General features: G+C 41.6%; 1 protein-coding gene across 2 annotated transcripts in view; it reads left to right on the top strand.

Annotated features, from left to right (window-relative positions):
* Nucleotides 1-273: 273 nt before the first annotated feature.
* AQP9 (aquaporin 9) overlaps nucleotides 274-18829 on the top strand; it is a 35121-nt gene continuing 16565 nt past the window's right edge. Inside the window, exons 1-2 of one of the 2 annotated variants that reach the window (XM_074964757.1) lie at nucleotides 274-713; nucleotides 17586-17712. In XM_074964757.1, the coding sequence (XP_074820858.1) occupies nucleotides 612-713; nucleotides 17586-17712 (229 nt within the window). In that variant the 5' untranslated portion in view covers nucleotides 274-611. Of the gene's footprint in view, nucleotides 868-17585; nucleotides 17713-18829 lie in introns of both variants that reach the window. The other variant, XM_074964758.1, reaches the window with a different exon arrangement.

Raw genomic sequence — 18829 nt, 5'->3', positions numbered from 1 at the left:
TTTTTCTTTAAAAGAAAAGAAAAGAAAAGAAAGGCAGGCAGGCTAGAGCACATTTCTTTGGCAAGCACTCACTCACTGGCACAGCCTCCTTTGCAGAAAGGTTTCAAATGGCCAACAACTGCGTAACTTTAATCCCATCTGGGAGCAAAACCAAGGGCTTGCTTCCATATTTGGCGGTTTATATAATCTCTCCCCTTCTCATCTTTTGGGGAAATAAACACACAAAAGTTTACCTTGGTAAAAGGTAACCTTGGGGGGAAGACAATGATTAATCCAGTCTGTGTGGAATTAGAAGAAAAAAAAGTCCATCAGCTTCTGATTGTGAGGTTTCCAGTATTATCTCGTTCTGCTAATATAAATAGAAGCCAGCAAACTCAGATATCGCACAGGATGGAAAGCTCATGATGAATCATCAGGTCACGTCCAGGGGATCCAGTCAATGCCTGCACAGTCAGATGATTCCACTGGCAGCACAGATGTCAAAATCTCATATTTCAATGTATAAGTAAAAGTGTCAAAGTTCAGCTGAAGCAGGGATGATTACAAAGCAAATTTAAGGGGTCTGTGTTGGTGCATGACTGGCATTATAGAGCAACAAGAGGAACCAAAAAATGAACGGGCAAAGCAAAAGAACGTTCAAGGAGAAATTTGCCTTAAAGAACAGCTTTATAAAAGAAGCCCTGTCAGAATTCCTGGGAACATTTATATTGATAGTAAGTGTCAGCTGTTTTCCTTCCTTCCCACTAATTTAATGATGGACAGTGTTTGTAAGGGGACATGTGCTGCTTTTCCTTGTACTCTACAAGTAGCATGGGTCAGTGACTGACAAATAGTGCACAGCAGTGAATGAATTGCTTCTATTTAATGGTAAGTTTGTTATTACTTCAGTCACTTGAAATAAATATGCATGACTATTAAATATAGACAACAATATTTGTTGAATGTACTTTACAATTGTCTGTTAAAGGTTTCATTTGATAGCTGACTAGGTTTTTAGTGACTTACCAACTTCTGAAAAACGTGCAGATGTGAACAATACACTTCAATAATCCTGCTTTTCTATTTTTTTTTAAATCAGGAATTTCTCAGTTCTCATTCATGAGTTCCATTTGCATTGACTAATTAACCATATTGTGCAAATAGGGGATAACAGATCTCAGACTAGGTATCTTTTCACTGTGTTACACAGATTTAATCCTGTGATTCCTAGTGAATGTAATGGCAGTTGCACTGCTGAATCCTCAGGTATTTGAAAGCTTATCATATTTTGTGTGTGGTTTTTATACTGTTATATTTGCTGTAACCTGCTACTGTTTTCCATTTCAGGCAAATATTAGACCCCCTCCATTATTTATTCACAACAACAAAATGTTTTTCTCTTTACTTCTTATTCAAAAAGTTTCCTGGGATCTTTGCATATTAGATATTAGACACACAATGTAGATTTGATTTACAAAGACACACTGACATGTTATTAATATTCTAATAGCACATAAAATAATGATTATATTGTGCTTTCCAAACACTGACTAATCCTTAGTGAGTTTGGTATTCTTTTTTTAAGATGGGGAAACTGAGGCACAGAGCAGGTCCCTGATTTACCAAAGAGAGACTTCAGTGACACAGCCGGGATTAGAATACTAGTTCCAAGACCCGTCTCCTTCCTTGTAGATGGAATGCAACTGTCTTGTGGTTTTGCTAAGCATTTCATCAAGGTGAAACTGCACCAGAAACTAAACAAAACAAAAATAAAAACAAAAAGTACCTACCAAGACCCCAAACTAAATACAGGCATAATACTAGCATGGAAAGGTGATTCTTTTTGTCTGTAACCATGTCAGTTAGATTTAAAGCAGGTCATCTAGAAGACTCCCGACAGTTACGGAAGTGTTGAAAATGACATTCTTTATCCTACTTCAACCAACTCTTAGCACAGGCATTACAGTAACAATCCTACTTTGCAATTTTCCAAAACATCTATACGGTGTTATAACAAGGAACAGTACTCACTCAGTTAGATGCAAGAATCTCAAAGCATTTTACCAGCAATAATCAATTAACATCCAGTCCTATGTCTTAACCACATGATCCTCCTCCCCCACTCATTAATCAAATTTTGTAACTGAAGAAAATATATTACAGTGTAGATACTGTTATTTAATGTTCTGCCACACAAGAGTGGAAGGAAATGCAACCCTACAGTCTGTTTTATAGTATAACAGGGAAATCAAACTACATAATCCTGGGGTTGGCAATGTGACTAAATTTCACAACCTACTTTCCTTTTTTTAGTTTAAAGTTGTTTCAGCCTTGGAAAAACCTACAAATAGACAAAACTGGATAACTGAGCAATCAGCAAGCTGCTAAGAATCTAGGCTGATGTTTTGACTGCACAGGATTTTCTGAAGTAAAGTACAGTTCAGGGTTATTGTAACAAGGTGCTCCCTTTTCTGCAGTTACTTGCCCCATGATTCAATGGAATCCCACTACCAATAGCATCTCTCGCCTCATGATTCACTTCTTTTAAAAAAAAAATTAAACCCGATTTAATTTTGAGCTGGTGAAAGGGGCATGACTGACAACTCTGGAGGCAGAAATCCACGAAGAGCAGGTACAGAAGTAAGAGCTTCCCCACACTGTCCCACTGACATGCCTTAATCCTATTCTAGAGTGAGAGTCAGACAGTTCAGTGGGTCTATTCAATCCAGAGCCTCTCTGGAGGCACAACTGATGCCAGTTAGGAGGGTTGCTTGTAGGATGTGGATACTATATCCACCTAGAAATGGGCTAAGACCACCTATTGATTTCCCATATGCCACATATTGCAATGACTTTCAGTCACGACCAAATTGGGGTTTAATGGAATAATAAAAATAAAAATTAAAATAATTTGGCCACTCTCTTATTTCTCCTAGAAGTGGAAGGCTGCATCTGTTATTACGAACTCAGGATTCCAACCCCACTGACCCTAAGAAAACGTAGCTGCCCCACCAACACACACACACGGGCAAAGCAATCCAACTTTGGCTCCAGTTCTTCTGGGAGGCAACATCATTGATCCTAGACCGCAATGCATTCTTATGTACCAAGTTTTAAAAGTTCAGTCAAACCTGGAATGTTATTTCCAAACTCTTAAAAATTAAGTGTGAAAGCCTTATAGGATTTATTTCAGGATATTGGTAAAGTAGCAATTGGTTATGGGGCAAAACCTGCCCTTCCACCAGGGTCGCGGAGGGTTCTGCCTACAGTAGAACTGATGTGGATCCATTGAGGACAGGCCTTGAGGATGCCACACAGAGCTAGCTACTCACACACCCTGTGCCAGAGCCTGGCTTCATGGGGGTTCACTGTACACCACAAATCCATAGGAAGAAAGTGGGATAGGTGAATTTGATGGCGTATAGGTCAACAGCCATGGCCCCCTATATAAAATGGGTCATAGATGCTGCTGTGTAGCCTACTCCAGTTTTAGACCCCTCGGCCATATGGGGAGAGGCCTGCTTTCACCACCAGTTTCCAAAGTGTTCCCCAGCACACAGCGTGGCTGCTCTAGTTATGCTCTAGGACCAGGATTAGCGTGGTTCCACCACACATAGGCAGTGAAAACGTCACACTTAATCAAGGAAGGAACATCAGGCCTCGTGTGTAATTTCTAAGAAACAAACTTGGACTAGTGCAGTTTCTACATGGCAGAGCTATATTAGCAGCATAGGCAAATGTGTGCTACGAGGAGTGTGCATTATGCCAAAGATTTCTGCTTGCAGATGGTTTGCTGATGTCTGAACTGTTCATTTCCCCATTTTTGCACTTGTGTTGGTGGCATTACATGTAACATCTAAAGTCTCATCGTGTAATTTAAATACACTTTTAAAGATGAAAGTCTATCTTTAACCCACCCAGTTATGGTAGGTCTGCAGCACATATATAAAAATAGAGACAACTGTTTCTTCACAGCAGGTGCAGTGTCATGTGATTTTTGCACACCCAGGATATGGAAACTACAGTATGGGCCAGATCATTCCAGTTCTGGCTGACATTTGGCCCTGTTCTCATTATGGTGAGGTTTGCACTCCTCCAAAACAGGCTGTAGGTTCTGCCCCAAATCTCAGGGACCTTCCATGGGTTTCCGTGTTTCATCTGGGTCTCCCACACACATGCATGCACCCAACCCCTGCCCCACGCCAACCTCCCACACACAGACAGCTTCCTGGCAGTGAGACTCCACTGGAGCCCCATTGACAGGGCTCCTGCAGCTGGTTGCAGCCCTCGCACTGTGGGGCCTGTGGCACATTTCCTCCCAGAGCTCCATGGGGCTAGTGGCAGAGGCGGCTCAGGGAGACTGACAAAACAGAGCAGAGAAGCAATGGAGCAGAGGAGTGGGTTATATGATTTCCAGGGGATCTCTCATTAGGAGTCTGCATAGGGCTAGTCTGCCTCTCTCTGGTTTAAACCTGCATTCTCTCTGTATATATTCCCTTGTTTTCTTACCCTTTTCCAAAGCCATGTCTGTGCAAGGGTGTCTTGCATCAGTGTAGCATACACCAATGCAGCTACACAGGAACCAAGGTGGTGGTGATCTGCTACTCCAGTGTAGTCAGACTTACTCCAGTTTACACCAGTGTAACACATCTGAACTGGAGCAGTGAAATGTTCCAAAAGAGCAACTCCCTCGCTTGTTCCCATGAGCTGAGTGTATTTTCTGTTTTATTTTCACCCTCAAGAGAATGTTCTTGTTGAAAGCAATTTCCCAGAACACTGGCTATGGAGCCAATAACTCCAGGGTCCAAGAGGCAGGTAGGGGCACGGCCTGTTTACTTGCTAACGTAGAGCACAAGCTTCCACTTGCAATATCAGAGCAAGTGGGTGGCAGCTGTGCAGGCCCCCTCTACAAATAGACTGAGTGTTGTGTGCCTGTGGCCTCCTACAGATTGTGGAGAACATTTCACTGTGTGTTATAGTTGGAGATGAGGTTGTATATGTTTCATGATACATCTACACTGTAACTGGGGTGTGTGATTGCAACATACATACCCAAGCTAGCTTTAACCTAGCTAGTGTGAGTACCTGACCAGTGGAACTGCAGATGGACAGACTTCAACACAGGCCATTCGAGCCTGTCCAGAACCTTAGGTAATTACTCAAGCAACTAGTCTGCGCTGAAGTCCATGCTACTGTGGCTTCAGTACTGTTGGTACCCGTGCTAGCTAGATTAAAGTTAGCTTGGGTATGTATGTTGCAAAGTACTGCAATCACACACCCCAAATGCAGTGCAGGTAAACCCTTAAACTTGACCTTGAAGGGAGTAGAGCCGGGGACTTAGGAGGACTGCTGTCCTTCTGCGCAGCTTTAGTCCGTGGCTGAAGTCGCAAGGCCTCCTGTGTAACTCCCATTGAAACAAATGGGTGTTTGTGTGTGCATAAAGACTGCGGTCTGTGGAGATCCGATACACCAGCTGTGTTCAAGACACTGCCACAGGCTGAGGGAAGGTAGCAGCGGTTGTTTGATTAATGACCGAATGCCTATTTATCTTGTGGTCATCAGCATCTTTTGTCTTGTTTTCAAACCACAAGCACTTCATTATTGTACTCACCACTTTTTTTTTTCTGGTTCCTATTGTAAATAAACTCCTCTTTGGGTCTGCACCAAAATACCACATCTTGGTTTATTCCGGTCTGAAAAAGCTACAAAGCAATCATCGACTGCTGGCCAAGTCACAATCAAGTCAGTAAATCCATTACAATTTAGCTGACTTCATATTTTCCTTCTTCCATGCTCCATATGAACTCCAGTGCACATTAAGAATGGTATCTTCCTGTATTGCAGATCCACAGTAGCGAAGCCATATTTCAAGTCTTTATAAAGTGGTGTTTATTGGATAATAGCCAGTTTAAATCTGGATTCTTTACTTCTGTTTATTAAATGAAAGACGTGTTTAGCCTACATTGTGGAATAAGTACTTACAAATTTTGTATTTTTAAAAACAAAGATGATTTAAGTTTTGACATTATCAAAAAGCAAAGTTTGAAAGAGAGGTGAGAGTATCTATGTATAGAATGAGAAGGTTCAGTCATTTTTGTATATTATAAGATATAAATAAAATAGATATCAGTGGCCTCTAAGAGCCACCTAACTATTAGCTGTTATCATTGAAAATCTTCAGAAGGCATCATGTGAATGGTTAGTTAGAAGGAACTTGAAGTAGGATGGGTTAGTCACGAGTGAGAAAAAAGCGGTTATAAATGAAAGATTAAAATGCATTTATAATTGAAATTTTGATACATCATTTACTATGGCAACACCCTTTATAACAACATTCTATGCATTGTTGGGCTCAGATATGGTAATACTCTGAAAAGTGTCTCTACGATGTCATGGAGTTCTATGCAGTAGGGCTTCTGGCATACTGAAGTACAAATAACACAATAATAATCATTCATGATTTGAACTTGACACAGTTTGGTCCTGAACTTGCAGAGCATTTTACAAGTAAAAATGTGTGTGTTTTTTCCTATCTGCCAATGCCATAAATTCAACCTGGGGTCAGAAAGTTTTCTGGCGCCTGCAAACTTACCAGTAACATAGATTCTGAAGCTAGAATTTTGTTGGCAATCCTATTGATGACCTGCAAGCCAAATAAGAATCCCCCCCTTTCTCTCTCTCACATGTATTGAACCTGCTTGCAAACAGAAGTCAAACATAATAAAAACATCACTTACTTTTGTCACTAAAGAGGACAGTCAGCCCAACACACAGGCACCAGATTGTGCTGAGTGAGGGGGATATTTTTGCATAGTTACTTTTCTGGCCACAATTGTACTTTTATCAAAATTAGGTTTTTGCTCCAAACACCAGTTCATATCTCACTGTAGTTTTTCTTTCTAAGTGAGCTGAATGTTTAGCAGTGGAGTGGAAGAACTGGAAGGGAGGCTAGCTAATGTTTTTTCAAACCTAAAATGTTTTTCACAGCAAATAATTTTTAAAAGTTACAGGAAATCCTTTGTGTTTCCTGTTACCCAAAGTGCAAAATTGTGGTAGTCAGGCTTTCCAGTATCTGACATTTTAATTTCAGGTGCTGCAAACATTCTGTACTGTGCAAAGGTTTTAAAAGAGAATTCAGTTCATCTTTGCAATACCAGCAGCCCCATCTCATTGGCTCCTGTTGATTAACACAGAGGTACCAATAAGTAAACTGGGATACATTTTCAAAGGACAGAGGCCCAGAGTCCTTTGTGCAGATATGACTTTTGCCAGCAAAATTGGCACTGAAATGCATGCACATTGCTGAGTACTTTAGCCTCTCCCAGCCTGACTACAAAATAATCAAATCTACATTCACAATTCAACTATAGGTGCAAAATGTGGGTGCAAATTTTGCAGGCGCAAATTTGGACACTGCTCTTTTGGTAATTTGGCCCATTAAGTAAGAAAATAAAAATAAATACAACGAAGTTAAACTAATAAAGTTTCCAAACTGTTACAAGAGCCTGGAACGTATAACGAGAGACAAGAAATTAACTTTTCACTATAAAGCAAGTTTACACTCTTTTGCCTTCAGTATGCTCTGATTGTTAAAATCATATAATTGTTTGGGTTAGAAGGAATTATTGTGAGACATCTAGTTCATTCCCTTGTATAATGACAGAATCAATTTCTAAGCTGTCCCTAAAACTGTTTATGACTGATATGGCAATTTCCTGCAATATTTTTGAAAAACCTTATTATGTTAAATGTATGTATTATTGTGGGCTGGGGTTGTATGGAACCTTTCTGGGGGAAGTGGCAGATACTATACCTGGCAATTCGAAAAAGACTATATTGAAAATATGCCAGACAAGTGTGGACATCTGGAACAATAAGTGGATTTTCTGGGGAATCCCTAGGGAAAGATTAATGCAAATTCCCCAGCTCCAGGAGAGTATCATTGTCTGCTGATTACCTGTTACAGCAGGCCAAGCTCAAAGGCCTGAGCACTATAAAGAAATAGACTGATCTGCCCAGTTTTTGTTCTGGTTCTGGATCTAAGATGGATGTGAACTTGTAACCATGGAGAAAACCCAGTTGTGGGTTGTGAAGGATTAAAACCTACCAGACCCCTTGGTTGGAGAAGGCAATGACCTCTGGTAAGCCTTTAAGCATGCACATAGGAACTTCTATTGTTTTGATATATTCTCTCTCTAATGCTTTTACCTTAAGAACAAATGTGCTTGCTTAGAAGAAGCAGTGCAGCAACTTACACCTGCAGGCAATACACTGGTCATAGCCTTTGGAGAGAAAGCAAAGCACAGCCACTGGGCTGTTTAAGCAGATTGACTTGTTGGGGGTATCACACTGTAAATCAGGGAACTGCCTTAAAAACCCCACTCAGAAGGGAGTGAGGCACAAATCTCCACCCAGAAGAAGTGACAGCAAGGAGCTGGAAACAATTAAATGGGTCCCCTGGGTGGACCACGGAGGGAGAAAACAGGTGCAGTTGCCCTGAAACTGTGACAGCACAACACTCTCAAAAGAAGAGTCTGGGAACTTAAATTCATAACTCTGCTGGATGCTAAAAAATATAGATTAACCAGTGCACTTATTTTGACTCATTGTGACAATTTGTAACATACCCTATTGCCTGCTGCCCTTAATTGCCCACTTCATTTTACGTGGTCTTCTACAGCAGGTGTGAACCCCTTGTGCTTAATAATCTATTCCACCTTCTGTTTAGCTTAGGCACTCTGGTTACCTTCTTCAGACCTAAGGAAGAGTTCTGTGAAGCTAGAAAGCTTGTCCCTTCCACCAGCAAAAGTTGGTCCTATAAGAGATTAGCTCACCTACCATGTCATACTGTTCTATTAACATTTGAAAACATTAAACTGACAAAATTTATCCTATTTTTGAATGAAAACAAAAGTTCAACTAGCTAAGAGCCAACTACCAACGGCATTGTACACCCAGCATGGGGTGTGACTGTACACGTGGGAGCATGGCCAAAGCCCTGCTTTCCCATTCATTTGCCAGCGCCTGGAGGAAGTGCATACTGCACTTTTCAGGTACTGCTCTCCCAGGAGCCATTAGGCCAGCTTCTGTCCTATGCAGGCACAACACCTCCAGACACTACTGCCTGTGTGATACAACTCCCCAGCCAGCATTGCTGTGGTTAAACATGCTTTTACTTTTTTTAAGCTTTTACATTTGTAAGTCGGTGCAGGAAGGAAAAGAGACAGACACCTCTCAGTACAAGAATAAATGATGAGACTTGCAAGGAAACACCAGTTTAAGATAGTCTAGTTCTTCTTGAGAAGCTAAAAAGTAATTCTTCCCTCCTTCTCTTTTTCTCTGCACCCCATCCCCGTTTTGAAGCAGACACCCTCCACCCCTGCAAGGTAGGGTCTACAACCTGAACTCCTTCAGAGTGTTTTCCTTTCCGACCCTCTCCTGGATTTCTAAAACCCAGTGAGAACCTGAAAATAATTTTCACCAAAGAAATTGGTTCAAACTGGTTGTCTTGCCTAGTTTAGGACAGAAAAGCATTTCAGTATCCGGCGATGAAGAGGGCAACATTAAATTAGTAAAATATGAGAAAGTATAGACCTTTCCAGTTTCCCCAGGCAATTTAACAGTTTATTCCTCCTCTATAGCACGTGCAAGAACAATAATAAAACATTTAAAGCACTACTTTAAAAATGCAGTAGGGTCTATAGCTCAATATTTCTCATATATTTGTTTTATTTTACATAGAGCAATTTGAACCAGATCTTCACGTGTTTTAAAAGTTTAATGTAGACATTTCTGCCAGACTCTTATGAAATATACAGTATATCACTGTCTCCTAGTAGTAATGTTTTTTGCCATTAAAAAGAAAGTTTCAAAATTATAATAATTTTAGGGTTTATGTCCATACTATTTAATTGCCTAAATGATCAGCTTTAATTCCAAACCCTTATTTCATTGGATAGTGAAAACAAATGAAGGGAAATCCATTTGAGCCTGAAAGGATATTGATTGTGTCCCAGGAGATCTCCAGAAGAATGCATATGGCACTCTTATTACTCCAAGTTTGATTAAATTGCAATAGCAGGACAAAACTAAATATGTAACTAATGATAAAGAGCCATGTGGTTTTAAAGTAGTTACATGATTTTTTTTTTTAACTAGTAGACTACATTTTTATTGCGCCATGAAAATTAGAAATGATATCAGCCAAAACACTGGAGATATTGGAAAAGATGGAGATGAAGAGTAGTTTTTGCTGAAGATTTTCCATAAAGGATAAAAAAAGCTTCAGAAAAATTCTGTGGCCTGAATTCTTCCAGAGCTCTGATCCGAAATACTAGCTGTTCTAAAACATGCCTCTGTTGTTATTATTGTTTGAATTGCGATAGTGCTTAGGACCTCCAGTTATGGACTAGGCTCCATCGTGCTAGGTGTTGTACCAACACACAGGAGAAAGTTGGACCCTACCCCCAAAGAGCTGACAGTTTATTATAAAAACAGCTAATCAGGAAATCAAATGGGAAATAACGATTTAAGCAAAGTTGATTTTGCAAGTAGATGGATTGTAAATGAAAGAGCACTAAAAATAGACAAAGGAAAAAACTTGATACCATCAACTTGATAATTTTCTCTGTCTGAAAATAGTTTAGATGCTATTATTAAAAACAACACCTAAGATTCCTGTAACTGAAGAAGATCACAGAAAAATATTCTTTACATTTTCAGTTTTACTTTGTGCATTTGACAGCAATTTGCATAGGATCAATTTTACTCTTTCCCCCATAGAATCAGTTATTTAGCCAGTTTCCCCTCTTTGTGAAGATCCTTCGTATAGCAACAGGGAAAAATAATCTTTTTTTCTAATAGGAAAATGTGATTGTCCCCCTGCCAATTTTTGTGGTTTTACAAAGAGGCAGAGGTAGGACCTGTAACTTGTTTTTCTTTCTTTCGTTTATACTGCTGTCTATCACCGCAGTAGCTGAGCAACTTACATGCGAGCTTACCAGCAATACAAAAGACCCTAGTGGAGTCTCTGGCTCTTCTCCCATTTCAAAATTAAAAAGAAAAAATGGTCTGGGGTATTTTTTTAGGAGTGTGGGGGAGGGGCAGGGAGGTGTTGGGGTTTTAAAAAAATTTAGTTGGTTGATTTGCATTACAGCTATGTTCCTTTGAGTGTTCTTTAATTGACTAGATTTCCATGTGTCAAACGTTTGAGCAGGTCGGAAATGTCCACTGTTCCTTTGTCTACATTCATTTTAGAAAATGAAGCTTTGGAATAGATTCGGCCCTTGATACAAAAAGGTGCAGATCACACCCTGCAGCACTAGCAAGGCCTCTGATGCCCCTTGGAAGAGGGTAGCAGAATTAACCCTTGGGAAGGGCTGTTGGTGTTCTCACTGCCCCTCTTCCTTGAGGCGTTCACAGGTCAGGGACAGCTTCAGGGCTACTCGACACTGGAAAGTTAGGTCGACCTAGCTATGTTGCTCAGGGGTATGAAAAATTCACTCCCCTGAGAGACATAGGTAGGCTGACCTAAGCCCCGGTATAGACACAGCTAGGTCAATGGAAGAATTCTTCCATCAACCTGGCTACTGCTTCTTGGAGAGGTGGGTTTACTACAGTGACAGAAAAACCCCTTCCATCGCTGTAATAAATGCTACGCTATAGCACTACGGCAACTGCAGTTCTAACCTAGACATACCGTTAGTTTCTAGGAGCACTCCACCAGAACCCAGCTGGCAGAGGCTGTCAAAGGCACATCCAAATCAGCACATCACCTGAGAACCTAGCTATACCACTCCCAGGCCAGTGATACCACTTTATGGGCTGTGCTGGTGTTAGGACCCAGGGACTAGAACCCAGGTCTGCAGAGCCTAGGGCAGCTGATATTCCCACAGTGGCACTGGGAGGCCATGCAGAGGCACAGCTAGGGAGCACTGTGGAGAGTAAGTGCTGCAAAAAGCAGTGCCCAAGAGACCCAGAATGACTGTACCTTGTGGCCCTCTGATTGGCCAAGTACCCCTACTTAGCTGCAGGGGTTGCCCCAGGAAGTTGTTGGGGCAACCACACAGACTTTGGCCTGCTGGAACACCAGACTTCGCCTCATCTCCTGATCTCTGTCTCTGACTCCAGCCTGACTTCAACCCTGATTGCTGCCTCTCAATTCTAACCTGGTACTATCTCTGATGTCCAGTCTCTGACCCTAGCTTGACTCTGACCCTGACTCTTGTTTATGGGACATGGCCTTGAGAAGGCATGTTGCCTGCCAACAGAAAATGCCTGCCGAGGGTTGCAGAGAAAAGTAGGAAGGCGGGTCTGGTGTCGGAAAGGGGCAGCGAAGCGGCCCTCCCTTCACACAGAAATCTGCACTGATAGTTTTACTGCATTAGAGTGATCCTTGGAACAAGCAAATGTGCGTGTCAACATGTGGCTGTCCTCTGAAAAGTGACTAAAACAGACACTATTATTTTTCAAAGACTTTCCAGACTTCCAGGACAAGTTAAAAGATGGGTTTTGTAACTGCCACCTCTGGGATCAGCCTGAGTTTGTGTTGAGTTCTTTCCTTCTTGTACAATATCAGCAGTTGTAAAGATTCTGAAGACCATATTCTGCCCTCAGCGACACCTGTGCCACTCCATTGTAGGCTTGCACAAGTGTAACTGACTGGAGCTTACTGCACAGTTCTGATGATGATGCGCAAGATACAACAGAATGCAGCTCATTGTCTAAACTGCGTTGGCTCTTTGCAGCTAACAGCGGTAAAAAGCAATAAACTTCGTTTTGGCAAAAAGAAAAGGAGGACTTGTGGCACCTTAGAGACTAACCAATTAATTTGAGCATAAGCATCCGATGAAGTGAGCTGTAGCTGTAGCTCACGAAAGCCTATGCTCAAATAAATTGGTTAGTCTCTAAGATGCCACAAGTACTCCTTTTCTTTTTGCGAATACAGACTAACACGGCTGCTACTCTGAAACCTTAGTTTTGGCACTACAGGAAGTAGATATGACTCTGAATACACAAGCAGCAACTTTGTTGAGTAAAGAGATACCATTCTTATATATACTCTAAGTATTTCACTTTAAGAGGACTCAGACACTGTAGCCTCTATAGAAAATAGATCCCTTATTGTTCTGGACTTGGACCTTTCAGAAAACCCTTTTTAATACCAGAAATGCTATTATATACATCTTTGCAGAAATCCTGACTATCACACAGATGGAGGCAGTATGCTCTCAGTCTCGCCAATGTCTGGGAAAGTTCTACAAGCTGCCAAGGAGTAACAAGGATATTATGCTTAAAGGAGCCCAATTGTTTTCCTTCCCCTGATGTTTGTCATATTACCCAAGACAAAGGAAAGGCTTCAATGTCTGAGAAGCGAGCTCTTCTGGCAGAGAATGTGTAGACAGCCACCCCACACCCAGCCAAACTACATGTTATTGAAGACAATAATCTTGTTTGTTTTGGGACAAAAAGAGTCAGCCCTGAAGCTACTGGGGTAAATATAAGCAGATGAGGCTGCAGACAACTGCTGAGGAGATGAGAACCTGGAAGCACAAGATAAGATAAAGGTATCTGCCCTCAATTACACTCAGGCAACCCCCACTGATTTCAATTGTTTCAGTCAATGAGATTGCATGGGTGTAACTGAAGGCTGAACTTGGCCTAGAAACTTAGAATATTGAGTTACAACATGCTGATCTAAATCCAGTTTCAGTTCAGATTAGTGGAGGTTACCAAGATAATAAATTGCTGCTCATGTAATTATATTATGAGGTGGTATTTGCAATACTAGCAAGCTGAGCTCCTGGTATGCATATAATTGACTGTGCCCATGATAGTCAGTATTCATTCACTGCGCATGGGCAAGCATTACACATACACACTGGGCAAGGTATTGAGTGCCTTAGCTGCACATGCTAATTTTAGTTTGTGTGCCTGCTTCTGTGGGTGCCGTTAGATGCAAGCACAAAAACAGAGGGGCTAGAGCTGAAAGCTTGGCCCAGGGCATGGCTACATATTTAGAAAAGATAGCATTTAGCACTCCCTGCCCTCCCTCCCCCATCTTCTTCCCCACCCCAGTTGTCTCTCTCACACACAGACTGGGTCACATTTTCAAGAAGGTGGTCTCTTTTCTGAGCCTGCAAAACTTGTGCCCAGCCATTCACTTGAGGGATACCAACTGACTGAGCGCAAAATCTGAGTGCAAACTGTACCTGCAGAAAGGTACATAGGTACCATAGCAATATTGGGAACTTTTTGTTACACTTCTAAGCTGTGTCATTCACTAGGCCTTGCCTGGTGCAATTTCTCAGATATCCCCTCTACAAAGTCTGAAGAATGAGGTAGCTGCAGAGCACAATGCTTTACTCATCCTCTACCAGCTCTGCTCCCATCAACTATTCCATTACCCCAGTCTTGTGGTCTAAGTCTCGAGTTGCTTCAGTTCAGGCATATCAGTTCTTGCCAGATTAAAGAAACGCCAACATATGAGCCTGGACGACCCAGGGTGTAGCTAAAGACAATAAAACTAGTCAGATTTGAAAACAATTAAAATGCCTTTTGTTTTGGTTTTTGTTGTGCGTGTCTAATCATTAAGAGAGAATATACATTACAGAAGCGTTCCACTCCTAGCATAGCATAAAGCAGACTGAAGCATGGAATTGGTCGGTCTGCTTCACAAGATACAATGCTATAGCCTATGCTACTGCTTTCTAACACAATAACCCTATCTATAAAAAATATCCTGGCAACTCTAATGCTTTGGCACCACATAATGCTTTGTTTGCTTGTGAGCGACATATAACTTGTAAGCAACATCTGCCCCTGCGTAGATGATGCAGTCGGAGACAGACAGGCCAGGCCAAAGGCTTTTTGCTGGTATAGTAATGTCGGGGGGTGATTTTTTTGGCAACTAGCAAAAGCCCGAGTATAGATGCAGTTATACCAGGATAACTGTGATTTCACTTGGGGAACCTGTACTGTATATGCTGGAAGAAGCACTTTTTTTGCTGGTATAAACTGCATCTACACTGGGAGGGTTTGCCTGATAGCTACACGAACAAACCTTTTGTAGTTTAGAGTAGGCCTAAGGCAAAATAGGCTTTTACTGCTGCTCTGCTTAGCTTCTGCGAAGAATCTGCATCACACTCACAATATGCACTTCTCTAAGAACAAATGTATTTACATTCAGACAAAGAGAGTTAGCAAGACCATCTGCAACGCAGCCATCTGGTGGCTCCCAAAAACATTACACCAGTGAATGAAGAGAGGTGATTATTACGTGCTAACTTGGCATCACTTTTAAGTAAAGATAAGAAAGTGATCATTCATGAGGAGCAAGAAAAATTAGAATCCCATACACATGGACAGGTAGAAAACGAATATGCACATGAATATGAATCACCAACGTAATTAACATTAAGAAAAGGAGTACTTGTGGCACCTTAGAGACTAACCAATTTATTTGAGCATAAGCTTTCGTGAGCTACAGCTCACTTCATTGGATGCATTCACTGTATTTTCCACTGAATGCATCCGATGAAGTGAGCTATAGCTCACAAAAGCTTATGCTCAAATAAATTGGTTAGTCTCTAAGGTGCCACAAGGACTCCTTTTCTTTTTGCGAATACAGACTAACATGGCTGCTACTCTGAAACCTGTAATTAACATTGCTCAAGATAACCCCAGTCACACCCTAACAAGGAGTGAGTCAGACTGTGCTCTGGCTCCTGAGGCGCTACTATCCAGTGAGCCTTAGCCTCTAGATACAGATGGACATGCTGTGAAATGGAAGTGCTCAGGCTGTTGATAACCACCCATTCTAGGGCCCTGGGCCCCAGTTCAGCTGTGGATCCTTAGTCAGCATAGCACTGAAGTGTGTGTTTACATTTAGGAATGTGCTTAAAGGGAGATTTTCAAAGGCACAAACTGACTTGCGGTGAGAGCTGGGTGCCTAACTGCCTTTTGTGACATTCACAATCTTCCCTATTGGTTTAATGTGGGCCTTGAGCATGTGCTTAAAGTTTAGCATAAGCTTAGTTCTTTGCTGACTCAGGATGGACTTAATCACTCTAAGTGCTTTGCTGAACTGGGATCTTGATGAGAACCAGCGTAAAATGTAAATTTGTTAACCTAGTGAGAATGCCCCCGTGTGAACTGTTGGAGAACCTTCATTTTAATGAGGTGCCATGTGGAGAATGGAGAGACAATGAAGCACTCATGTGAGGGTTTCCGCTTGTCCACACATCCAAGAACAGGGCTAAGATAAAATATTCACAAGTGGGCAGATTTTCAAAACGCTCAGTACAGAGCAACTCCCCTTTGCTCTCAATAGGAGCAGTTGGGTGCTGAGCACTTTTGAAAAGGTAGGCATAGGTGTTAAAGGAAAGAGGCATTCATTAGTGAACATGTATAACTATTTATTTTTCAGGCTGTTTGCACAGGGAAACAGCAAACAGGTAGATCTATTTGGCTGATTTCTCCAGAACTTTCTCCAGCTTGTCTCCTTCCAACCTAGGCCCACAATGTAATTAGTCCTGGTCTTTCATTCTTGTTTCTGACCTTCATTTATGTAATGCTGGATCTTTCCAGTCATTCCAACCTCTTCTCTAAACTGTCCTGTCCATTTTATGGACACCTGGCATTTTAAATATTTTTACATGATATTCTAGCAATTCACATTCGCACAGAGTGTTGTCTGATCTCAGGACCGCATTACACAAGCACACGATAAAATCTCCAGAGATTCCTCTTTTACCTGCTGGTTGAACAGTGTAATCCAGAGTTTCAAAATGAAGTAACATGCTATGAAACTGTTGCGATATATTTCACAATTTTTATCATCATTTTCTCATTGCTTATAATAACCTATTGGAACTGAAATCTTCCCAGACAGAATGATCTTCCCCAATCAGCACCCATCCACTGGAGTGGACTTGTTTGTTTTGGGAGGTGGACTTCAGAAAGGGCAGCATTAAAAGGATTTAGTCTGAAAGAAAAGTCAAAATCAAAATATAAACTTGAACATGTTTTACACAATAAATCAAGTTGAATTTTGTGAGGGTGGTGCACTCGAAGGTGTGTTCCTTTCCAGTGACACTCAGCCCAGAGGCTCTTGTGCAGGCTCCGCACTGGGCTGAATTTCACCAACAGAGTTCAAAAGCATTTTCATGGGAGAGACCATATAAAATACTATGTATATGCAACCTAAGTTGAGCTAGGAGGCAAGAGCTGGGTTTGCTGCCTTTTAATGAAGCAAGAAGAGAAATGTAACATTGTCATAGCACTTTGTCTTCCAACCTAGAAGTTCACTTTTATTCCATGAATACCAGATCCTTCTCTGTTATAATCTAGGACATTGGTAGATAAAATTCCTACCCACAACAAGCCATGCTTTCTGCCACCGAATTGAGGGAGATGAAAAACCAATGCCCAGCACAAATGAAGTACTGGTTGTCCACATGCCATTGATTTCAAACACTTGCAATTCTTCACCAACATGTTTCCCCTGCCATTAAGGCAGCAAGCAGGAGTTACAACTCTCCAGGAAGATCTCATTTACCACTTGGTGCCAGCATTCTCATGTTTTATCTTTCCCTTATGAACTACAGGCACTCGGATGTGGGAGTGTTGCCCAAGACGTCCTTAGCCGAGGGTCCATGGGCGGGACTGTAACAGTAGCCGTTGGATTTGCAATGGCAGTCACCATGGCAGTGTATGTATCCGGGGGCGTGTCTGGTAAGTCTTTTTTTTTTTTTTGTGAAGCATTCATACCACAGCTTTCACAGATTTATATATAGTCTAGTTTCATGGTATTCTTATCAGTTACACATTTAGCAACTTCAGGTTGCTGTCTGCACCATTATAGCAGAGGATAGAGCAGATCTTCCATTAACCCAATCCCTCCCCACACTTTTCTTTTTCAGTATTTAATAAATTCAGCCACCAGTTTCCATTCTGGACCTAAACACATAACACTAAGGCCCCTCAGAAACCTGGTCCTTACAATAAGTGCTTTGCACCAGGTCAGAAAACAGCCAAGCCACTGCCCTGAGGTTTCCTCAACAGAGAGGGCTCCCTGGATAGCATAGGAGCCATGTTAGGGTAATGGCCAGGAAAAGCTGCTAGAGTCTAGCAATGCCCAGCTACTACAATGATTCCCAGCTGGGCACAAGTTAGAGTGACCCTGAAGTTGCTCTAACTTGTACCACTAGCCAGCCCTACGATCAGGGATGTATAAAGGTGACATACAGATACCTTTGCCATCCCCTTCCCCATGTCTGCAGCAAGGGGAGCCGAGCCAGACTACAGATCTAGGTCTCTCGTCAGTAAAGTGTCTACCTCCTCTTCCCACCCCCAAGATTTGTAAAATAATGTCAGTTTGGTCACTTTTAAGAATCAGGCATGACAGAAATCAATAAAATAATAATTCTCTTCTTGTACTGAGAGACTTTCCTTTTGTTTCGCTGTCTACCTTTGAGGTAACTCAGTACAGTACCAACATGCAGCACATTTATACCTTCCCATTCGGCTCTGACCAAATTGATACTGAGAGCGTTTGTATACCTGCTTTCCGCTCGAGTGTTTATTCTGAGTTAGCTCTCGCCCCTAAAAGGGAAGCTTGGATTTCTTGTCTATAAGCAAAATTAATTGCCAGTGAAGAGCAGACTGCCATGGTTAAAGTTAAAGGGTTCCCTTGCCCTCTAGTTTCGGTTGAGGAAACTGTGACCACTGATAAAGAGGGGCAGTTCAGCCTAGCAATAAGTATGTAAATCTAGTTGCCTTGGAAGGAATTGCTGTGGCTGTTTGTTTTCTCCTCTCTAGTGTGTTTTTACGCAGACAATACATTGAGATA

Source organism: Natator depressus, chromosome 10 (assembly GCF_965152275.1).
Source record: "Natator depressus isolate rNatDep1 chromosome 10, rNatDep2.hap1, whole genome shotgun sequence".
NCBI lineage: Eukaryota > Metazoa > Chordata > Testudines > Cheloniidae > Natator > Natator depressus.
Note: the sequence above shows the minus strand (reverse complement) of the source record. Positions and strands in the feature narration are given on the sequence as shown.